Source organism: Scaptodrosophila lebanonensis, unplaced genomic scaffold (genome assembly GCF_003285725.1).
Source record: "Scaptodrosophila lebanonensis strain 11010-0011.00,11010-0021.00 unplaced genomic scaffold, SlebRS2 tig00001415-arrow-pilon, whole genome shotgun sequence".
Taxonomy (NCBI): domain Eukaryota; kingdom Metazoa; phylum Arthropoda; class Insecta; order Diptera; family Drosophilidae; genus Scaptodrosophila; species Scaptodrosophila lebanonensis.
Genome location: NW_022060742.1, coordinates 8,875,327 through 8,884,511, shown reverse-complemented (window position 1 = coordinate 8,884,511; position 9,185 = coordinate 8,875,327). Strand labels below are relative to the sequence as shown.

Sequence of the window (9,185 nt, the reverse complement as noted above, 5' to 3'; positions counted from 1 at the left end):
TGCAAAGCCTACTTTTTTGCTATTAAACAATATAATATTTAATCAAAATAATGTCGAGGCAATAATTTTACAGTAACAGAAATGTTTATTGGGTTGCCGCTCAGAACTCTAAGTGTGTTTGTCTGTCATGAGCAAGTTTTGAGAGACCTCAGAAATGGGAATCGCAGACAAGCCAACGCAGACTCATTGCTTTCCGACACGTTTTCTGAAACTTTGTTTTTATTTTCAAAACGTGAATGGAAAGAACCACGCTTGTTTGCCTTTGTATGGGATCGCATGTATGTACAAATGTAAGTATATATACATACATGCATACATATGCACATTCTTATTTATAGAGAAATGACCAGCATAATTGTCATCTTATTAATTTTGTGCTGTTGCCAAGCCAAACCACATCTTAAGCCTCGGCCTACTCAAGACTAGAAGTAGACTTTTTGCTCATTAGCCAGGCATCGGCAATGAAGGCAAACGAGTCTCGCATTACAATAACAACTAAAATTGGGGTCCCAAGGCGTAACTTAAGTATATTAGATAAGGTCAGAAGAAGCTGGAATCGCAATGTGCGTGAACATTTTTAGGGCCAAAGCTAATGGAAAAAACCTCTGATTTTAATAATAATAATATACATATGTATGTAATGCGAAAATGTGCGTTTATGTGAGGGCCTCGATAAGAAAAATGCTTTAAGAACGCATATGTGAACAAAATAAATTACGGTGCTATCATTATTATATTTTGCATTAGAAATCTAATCATATGTACGAAAATTAGTGGATTTTCCCTACACTAACAAATCAAATGAACTCTTAAGAAAAAATAATATAATAATAAAATATACCAAAACGCAAGAATACGAGTACATACATACATATTAGCATATGTAAATGTAAATCATTTTTCTATTATTAAAATACAAATGTATATACATACATACATATGAATGTTATTCAGTTAATCCCCTTAAATTTATACTTAAACGGACAATTTTTCACGGTTTTTTCAATTAGAATATGCTGGTAGGACGCCAGCGATATTAAATTACAACAAATTATTATTATTATTAATAAATTATTATTAGAGCCAACATTTTTTTTTAAAGTTAAATTACATTTTCAGTAAAATAGATTTTAAAAAATAAACTATTTAACTAGAAAATAAAAATTATGCTCGTTGGCAAATGTATGTCTGGTGTACATATACCAGAATGTGAGAGGAACATCCAACTGTACGATTTTAACGAATTTTTAACATATAAACGAAAATCGGCCATAAGCTGCACAGCTCAAAAGCTTTCTGCTGCAGCACTCTGCCATGAATGAGGGATGGCAAGTCGACCGAGTTGGCAGGACAGTGCAGCGATAAAACGATAAATGCAAATACTGGAGCTGCCGATTATTATGCCATATGGGTCCATAACCATATGAAATATTTGAGTCACTGTCATATCCAAAAATTTAATGCACATACATATATGTATAGTTAGATAAGGTTGACATGTGTAAATTGTATTAAGTTTATGAATGAACACTATGAACACAGTGATTACCGAGTTTAAATATCAATACAGACAATATTTATCACTAATATATTAGTATATAATTAATAAGTGCTCCTGAGTATTTAACTATTTAGATTCAACTTTGATTTGGATCGATCAGCTGTTCCTCTGCGAAATAAAACAGGCATACCAGGCAAAAAACTGACTTGACGAAAAATACTAACAAAAGCCCGAAAATAATTATTTATAAGACGATCATGACCTTCAATTGTAAATGTTTCCTCATAGCACCTGCGACTTTTTTACGGCTGTGACAAAGTAACGGTATCAGAGCAATTTCTCATCTCCAGTTGCTTTAGCTCGTTAATAGTGAAAAGATTTACAATGAACATGAATTGTTAATAGCAAAATTGAAGTATATAATATTCATACACATGCATATACCTACATATTTATAATTTAGAAGATAACAACAATAGAAAAAGTGTGTCAAGGAAATAAACTCAGTTCCCAACTCTACTCCAAAAATAAGTTTTACAGATTTTGTCATAAAATACATCGTTTGTTTTTGTGCTGGGCTGTTGCTATATGTGTAATTAACATCATTTTTCGAAACGCCAACATTAAAATTCGACCCACCATCTATCGACGCGTAGCTTTACGCAACTATATAATACTAAATAGAACAGCAGCAGCAGCAGGCAACATCTTCGCCGCCGCCGCCGCAGCAGCAGCAGCAGAAACAACAACAATAAATTCATATAGTAACAATCATGGCGAATATGGCTGTTTCGCGCATCAAGCGGGAATTCAAAGAAGTAATGCGGAGTGAGGAGGTGAGTGTTGGTTGTTATTGTTGTTGTTGCTATCAATGTTTTGGTCGTTCATTGTACTTACCAATATTATTATGGCCAATATGCTGCTTGCAATCGCCCATAGCGTTGAGTGAGGACAAGGACGAGGAGCGGCGCGTAGCGCCAATAACAGCTGCGAACTTTGGTTCCATTTTTGGCGCGCGTTTCGACGATTCTTGAGCGTGTTGGAGCTTTGGAAGCATTTTTAAATTAAAGATAGCACTAAACTAATCGATGAGCACCAATTTATAATTTAAATCTGATGTTGATTGGCTTTTTCTTTCTCTGACAGATTGTGCAGTGTTCAATAAAAATTGAGCTCGTTAATGACAGCTGGACAGAATTGCGCGGCGAGATTGCCGGACCGCCAGACACACCATATGAGGGCGGAAAATTTGTGCTGGAAATCAAAGTACCCGAAACATATCCTTTTAATCCGCCAAAGGTAATATGAAAATTTCAATATGCAAATATTACTAATCAGCTATTTGTTAGGTTCGCTTTATAACACGCATCTGGCATCCCAATATCTCATCGGTGACCGGCGCAATTTGTCTGGACATACTCAAGGATAATTGGGCCGCAGCCATGACATTGCGTACCGTTCTCTTATCTCTACAGGCGCTGCTGGCTGCCGCTGAACCAGATGATCCCCAGGACGCTGTAGTCGCCTATCAGTTCAAGGATAAACACGAACTATTTCTAATGACCGCCAAGCACTGGACAAACGCCTATGCAGGTGGTCCGCACACGTTTCCCGATTGTGATTCCAAAATACAGCGGCTTAAGGATATGGGCATTGAGGAGCACGATGCGCGCGCTGTCCTGTCTAAAGAGAATTGGAATTTGGAGAAGGCCACCGAGTGCCTATTCAGTTAGCTTCGCGCCAATTACTTTTTCGCCATGCAACCAACCAATCAATCAACTGGCAGGTCAACACTAGCACTTTGCAATTTCACCAACAACACCAGAAGCCACAAACAATGAGCTAAATTAAAATCCAACGATCATCGAAAACAAACATAAAGAGGCAAAATTTTAGTAGCGACGATGCGTTTCGTTTAAGACCCTCACCACCAACACCACCTGCAACAACAATAAAACAGCAGCAACAAAAGAAAGAAAGAAAACAATAGGAAAAGAAAATCACGACCCACAATCAGCTACTAAAGAGCATTCGGCACAACATTTGTAGCTTTGTTATAGCAGCAACAAAACAGCGTCGCATTCGTTCCAATTAATCAAATTCAAGCCGTTCTATATGCATACATACAGATATATATATACATATATTTATGCCCCTATTTTGTTCCAAATTTATTTGCTGTGTTAAATTTAAGTTTTCTTAAAGAAAAAAATCCCCAAAAAAAACTAAAATATGAGGAGAAGATATTTCATTTGATTTTACGCAGGTAGAGCCTGCCAATTAATATTATTATTATTTTGATTACGAATTGAATCGGAGATTAAATCTATAAGCCGCATTATGTGAAGAGATGAGGATGAAGTATCCATCAATATGTTTGTTTGTGTGTGTGAGTGCGAGTCGCATTTATTGTTTAACGAAAGCAAGAAACTTTTAAGCCACTTCAATAATATATTCTGCATGTATAATTTAATTTATATTCAATTTTCGTGTTGTTTTAAATATGCCCGCAGTTTCTCACAATTTCAAATGAATGAATTGTAAGGTAAAACTTTGTAAATTTGCGTTAAGTTAAAAATAATAAAAACAAAATCTAAATATTACATACAATTTTATATATATATATATATAGAGTAGGAAGCAATTGTGGGATGTTCAATTATAGTCCTATAACTATATTTATATCGATATAAGTATATGAAGCGCAAGTTAAGATTTTTCATCCAAATTAAGTTTATTTCAGCATTGTTCTTAAGCCACAATTATCTTGTGAATACCAGAGCCCCCCGATTCACAACTAGTTTTGGATAGTCGTTAGTAATTTTAATATTTTTCATATTCAATAGCAATATCTATAGTAGAATTGATAGTCTGAACACTGTTTAATCAAACGATCTATACTGCTATCTATAGCTACAGCACCCACTGGAATTTAATCTCATTTCATAAAGATGAAACATGGAAGTGTTTTCAATTTATGTGGCATATGCTGCTCCTGCTCTGTTGGCCGAGGCGACCCTTGGATTGGACAGGGGTTAATGTCTGCAGTCTTATCTGGGATTGAGCCGAAGGCATTGGCTTTATTTCCAAGAAGGAAGTAGCGCTGTCCGAGGTACTTCCCAATGCCAGACGCGTCTTCTTGGCTGACGAGCTGCTGATCTCGCTTAGTGTGCGACGACAGAGACGCGAATGAACATTTGGCTTGAGCGTAAATTGCTTGCATCCCGCGTCCGGCTTATCCTCCTGAGAATTTTCCTTCGTCGCCTCCAGATTGTTCCGTATTATCTCGCGTGCCCATTTGCCTTTAAACTTCTGCTTTATGTGCTCGTCCACCAAAGGACCGTGGCGACAATTTTCCCGTATCCATTGGCGTATACAATGGCAGCCGATATAGCAATGGTTGGTCTCTGATATATGGCCCGGGATGTCCAATAAAAAGCCATATTTATTTAAACGACCAAAACCCAAATCAAATATGTTAGCAGCCAGCCTAGGCGCTATTGGGCCCTCCTTGGTCTTGTATTGCAATGGACCCACGGGCTCCAGATTATCCAGAGTCTCGCTGTAAAAGCGACGTTCTCCATCTTTACAATAATCCCAGTTCTCAAATGTCATTTTCTCTGAATCATTGAGTTTGTTCTTCTTAATATCCATATGGACCTCCAGCCCATCGTCGAAGCACATCTGTCGTATCTGTGTTAAGTTCCCATGATCGTGAGCAACACGAAAGATCACGCCAATTGGCTGAGGGATCTCCATTACGCCAGAGCCATGAAAACGACCATTACAAAAGTTCCCAGTGTACCGGGTGCCATTCGGAAATTCATAAACTCCGTGTTCCTGCATTCCCAACTCATTTGACAGTCCGAAGAACTTCGAGCCCGTGAGGAATTTGTTTCTATACACGATACGCGACATAATTAAAGTAAAACTATATACAGTGTTTTGAAAAATAAACAAAAATTAGCAGAACAGCAAACGCAAAGAGATTTTTATCTTTAAATTTTATATAAAAACTTTAACTCTCAGCGGAATTTACTGATTATGTCTATAAGTTATGAATATAACATAAATAAATAGAAAACCTCGTGTTAAGCGAGACATGGACTCTAACTAAAATATGGGGTTACAAAGTAAGTTTTCTGTTTCAATTTCCGCTGTTTTTAAAATTAACAAAAACTGTCTGCAAGTGTTGAATATTAATCATTAACCTATTAATCTTATTAAAAAGGAAATTATTTTGAAGCTTAAAATATGTTGAAGCAGTTTAATATAAAATTTTAGAACTATTTACAAGCCATTTTCGTGTTAAGCATTTTATTCTTTGATTTCATGATGATTTCATGATTTCCTCCAATATCCAATATTCTTCTTTCTAATCTCTTTTAGAGATAAAAAAAAACAATTTAAGGCACATTTCTTCCCAGTACTGATAACATCAATAGAGTCAGTTAGTTTTATCCAGAATCATGAGTAGAGAGTATGTTTTGAAAGTGCGAACTTTTATTTTAACATTCAGATTGAGCTAGTATTAATTTCCATATTCCAAAAATATTTATTTTTGAATGGCCGATGTGGTTGGGAATATTAGTAGCTAGCGAGATAAGTAGCAACTGGTAGCTAGCGAAATAATGTAGCGCTACGGACTTTTTGCGATTAACACTTACTAGCTTGTAATAGAAAACGTAAAAACACTTATTAACTACCTAGTGGTAACAAGCGAGGTATATTGCGGGAACTGGAAGCAAACAAGAAGATCGTAACTTAATCTTTTGGTCGAATGGAACAAATACCATTCCCTAGCTACCTAGAGGAAGCAAGAGAGATAGTCACTGAATAGTAATAACAAATAGGATAACAAATAAATATTCATAGAATAATATTGGAGAATAATACAAAAAGGCAGGCATTTCGAATATCATTTCCTAAATCATTTCTGAATAGATTGTTTTTGTTTAAGGGAGAACTTTTACTTCAGACTAAGGCCGGTCAGCCGCAGAACCGTTGTATTATTATATCTGTCGTAGAGCTTGTGATCAGAGTTAGCTTTCAGATACTATAGAATAAGGTTGTTCCGATTTTGCAGAAAACCCTGTTAACGCTGATTCTTTCGAACGTCGAGGTAAAAGTATATAGTCGGCAAAGGAGAAACCCTGTAATATCTTCACAGTATGTATAACAGTGGAAGAGCTGAATGGGCAGTATTGGGAGGCCAATAAAAGTCACACACTATCTGAAATGTATAGTGCTAGTTCAAATTTTAACAGCTAATTATCTCTGATGAAATTATACTTCTAGGTCAAAATACAAGATTTATCGCTCTTAAAGCCTTGAGGCGAAACCTGTTGGGATTCCTGATTAATCAAAGATTCTTCACCGAATCAGAATGAGAGCAGGACTCTCATCAAGCACCAGGATCCATAACCACATTAACCTAACATCCCTCAACCTGGGACTCGAGCAAAGAGACTTCAAACGCTGTATATAATTGGTGTTTGCTTCCTTCCTTTTGTGGAGGAAATATATATTTCGAGCTTTGTCAGATATTACAATTGAAAAACAGATCGTTGAGTTTCCACAAAAAGGGTGTCAGGACGTGTTAAGTTACTTTGGACCACTCCCAAGTTGACGCTGAAAGTGTCGTCTTTGCGCTTCTCAAGCTGTTGGTAAGTTTTCACGTCGTCGCTGAGCGAAGTCTGGGTTAGGCTGTCAGTATCGCAGCTTCTTCCGCCACCAATGACGTCACAGAGAGTCTCAGAGGCATCGTCGTCGCCTGGAGAGAGCTCATTGAAGCAGTCATCCAACTTATGGAGCATACGCTTGCGATCTGGTAATCTATCGCCTGGAGAATAAATGAAAGTTCCATCCAGCTGATCATTTTCTTTATCTAAATTGTTTTCGATAATCTGACGACAGAACCTTGATGAAGGCTCTTTAGCAGTTACCGCTGGACCTCGCCCCACGCGACAATGACGCTTAATCCATGTCTTATCCTCAGCGCAAGAGACATAGAAGCTTTTATCAAACGGCGGCGTGCGATTGATAAGCCAACCCGTCTTCGAATGGAAGATGCCCTCCTCCGCATCGTAGCTGTGCTTGTCGAGAGGCCGCGTCAACGGATTTCCGGTCAAAAACAAGGTAGGGCCCACCGGCTGTTGGCCATACTTTAACTCGTTCTGATAGCGTCGATCGTAGGGCGAGAGATATTGCCAGTCTTCGCAGTTGAGGTCTCCATTCTCGAGCTTGCCGTTCAGGTGTAGACCATCCTCGAACCACATATCCGCAATCTTCTTCAGCTTGCCCTCGAAAAATTCACCCTTCATGGTGAATTTCTGTGCCGCCATCTTCAGTTGTCCAAAGCCATGGAATCTGCCGCGCCGAAAGTAGCCCCGATATTCGCTGCCGTCTGGAAACCGATAGGTTCCAAATCCGTCCATCGCATGCACCTTTTTGATCCACGCCCCCTCGTAGGTGCTGTGCGTCAGAAAGTTCTGCAGTGTAGTATCTACCATGGTTGACTGGAAGAAACTGGAAGATGTTAGTGTTAAAATTGTGCAACCGATCCAACCAATGTGTTTGGTTTTAAACGAACAGTTATTATTCCCTGTGTGTTTGGTTTAAATTTGTGGAATCGGAGAGCATGTGTTGGCAGTATTTTAAATGATATTGATTTGTTTGGAAAACTTAAATAGGGGTAGACCCATCAACAATGTCCAACTCAAAGTTAAAAGGGTTTGGTAATCTTTTGTTTGGAAAATTTGATTAAGGGTAGACCCATCAACAATATCCAACTTAAAGTTAATATGGTTTGGTACTCTTACATTATAAATATAAACGAACCACCCAGCTGCTTGCTTGATCTAAGAAATTGTCAATCAGAATGAGCGCGAAAGATGATCGGTCTGCCTTACAACCAATATTACAGAAACTGTAAAGGAATATAGGAGCCAGAGACACTTACTATTCCACTAACCAGCCCTAGGTAGACATCGCAGCTATTTAGACTTCTGAGCTAGGTAGACTTCGGAGCTCACAACCTTAACCCGGATGCCCCTATATACTTTAATAACAGTAGGTCGATCGATCGGAAAGGTTTTCTTCTGCAACAAAACGGACCCCAGCTCCAATTGACGAACTGACTGCGGATAGCACTTCATTCCGACACATCTACCTGCCTACCCATCAACCTTATCGAATAACTCTGAACACTCCAATCTTTACAGACTCTGGATTTTTAAAACGTTGCTTGAAAGAGTTTTGGGATCCTTACGCAACTAAACTTATCTTCACTTTCTTCGAATATATGTACGTCCTGTACACTGTAATAGTGCTCATGAGCTTAGTCTCCGCAATATAGGATGTATCAGGACAGTAATGAGTCGGTCCAGAAAAAATGCCTGTTACCTCTGTGGAATAAATAAGATCCCATTTTTAGTTTACTATCGGACTCTTTTTCTTAACTAACTCACGTCGTTTCAGATCGTAGGACTTCCCTTGGTGTCTTCATTCGTCAAAAGTGGATTTTTTTAAAAAATAGAAAATGAACTTTTTAAAGCTCTATATATAAATCGATTAAATTTTTTTTCCGCTTAAAAGTAAGACCTTCACAAGTTGATTTTTTTTTTTTAGAATAGAATATAGACATTTTAAAGCTCTATGAATAGATTTATTTTTCTTTTGGATA

The 9,185-nt window shown here is 37.7% G+C and overlaps 3 protein-coding genes across 3 annotated transcripts; 1 reads left to right on the top strand and 2 right to left on the bottom strand.

Annotated features, from left to right (window-relative positions):
* The first annotated feature begins 1,960 nt into the window (after positions 1–1,960).
* Positions 1,961–3,732, top strand: LOC115633091 (ubiquitin-conjugating enzyme E2-22 kDa). The gene is made up of 3 exons (XM_030530470.1): positions 1,961–2,337; positions 2,648–2,800; positions 2,851–3,732. The coding sequence occupies exons 1-3, from the start codon at positions 2,275–2,277 to the stop codon at positions 3,232–3,234; spliced, it is 600 nt and encodes a 199-aa protein (XP_030386330.1). The 5' UTR covers positions 1,961–2,274; the 3' UTR covers positions 3,235–3,732.
* Positions 3,733–4,309: 577 nt separating this feature from the next.
* Positions 4,310–5,472, bottom strand: LOC115632915. Its single transcript, XM_030530206.1, has one exon. It carries the CDS (start codon positions 5,417–5,419, stop codon positions 4,472–4,474), a length of 948 nt encoding a protein of 315 aa, XP_030386066.1. The 5' UTR covers positions 5,420–5,472; the 3' UTR covers positions 4,310–4,471.
* Positions 5,473–7,047: 1,575 nt separating this feature from the next.
* Positions 7,048–8,013, bottom strand: LOC115632748. Its single transcript, XM_030529996.1, has one exon. The coding sequence runs from the start codon at positions 8,011–8,013 to the stop codon at positions 7,048–7,050; it is 966 nt and encodes a 321-aa protein (XP_030385856.1).
* Between the last annotated feature and the right edge of the window lie 1,172 nt (positions 8,014–9,185).

Bases quoted from the DNA above. Each gene is read 5' to 3' on its own strand.
- LOC115633091 (XM_030530470.1), top strand. From the start codon at position 2,275: ATGGCGAATATGGCTGTTTCGCGCATCAAGCGGGAATTCAAAGAAGTA. The intron at 2,338-2,647 runs GTGAGTGTTGGT...TTTCTCTGACAG, and splicing joins AAGTAATGCGGAGTGAGGAG to ATTGTGCAGTGTTCAATAAA. The intron at 2,801-2,850 runs GTAATATGAAAA...GCTATTTGTTAG, and splicing joins ATCCTTTTAATCCGCCAAAG to GTTCGCTTTATAACACGCAT.
- LOC115632915 (XM_030530206.1), bottom strand. From the start codon at position 5,419: ATGTCGCGTATCGTGTATAGAAACAAATTCCTCACGGGCTCGAAGTTC.
- LOC115632748 (XM_030529996.1), bottom strand. From the start codon at position 8,013: ATGGTAGATACTACACTGCAGAACTTTCTGACGCACAGCACCTACGAG.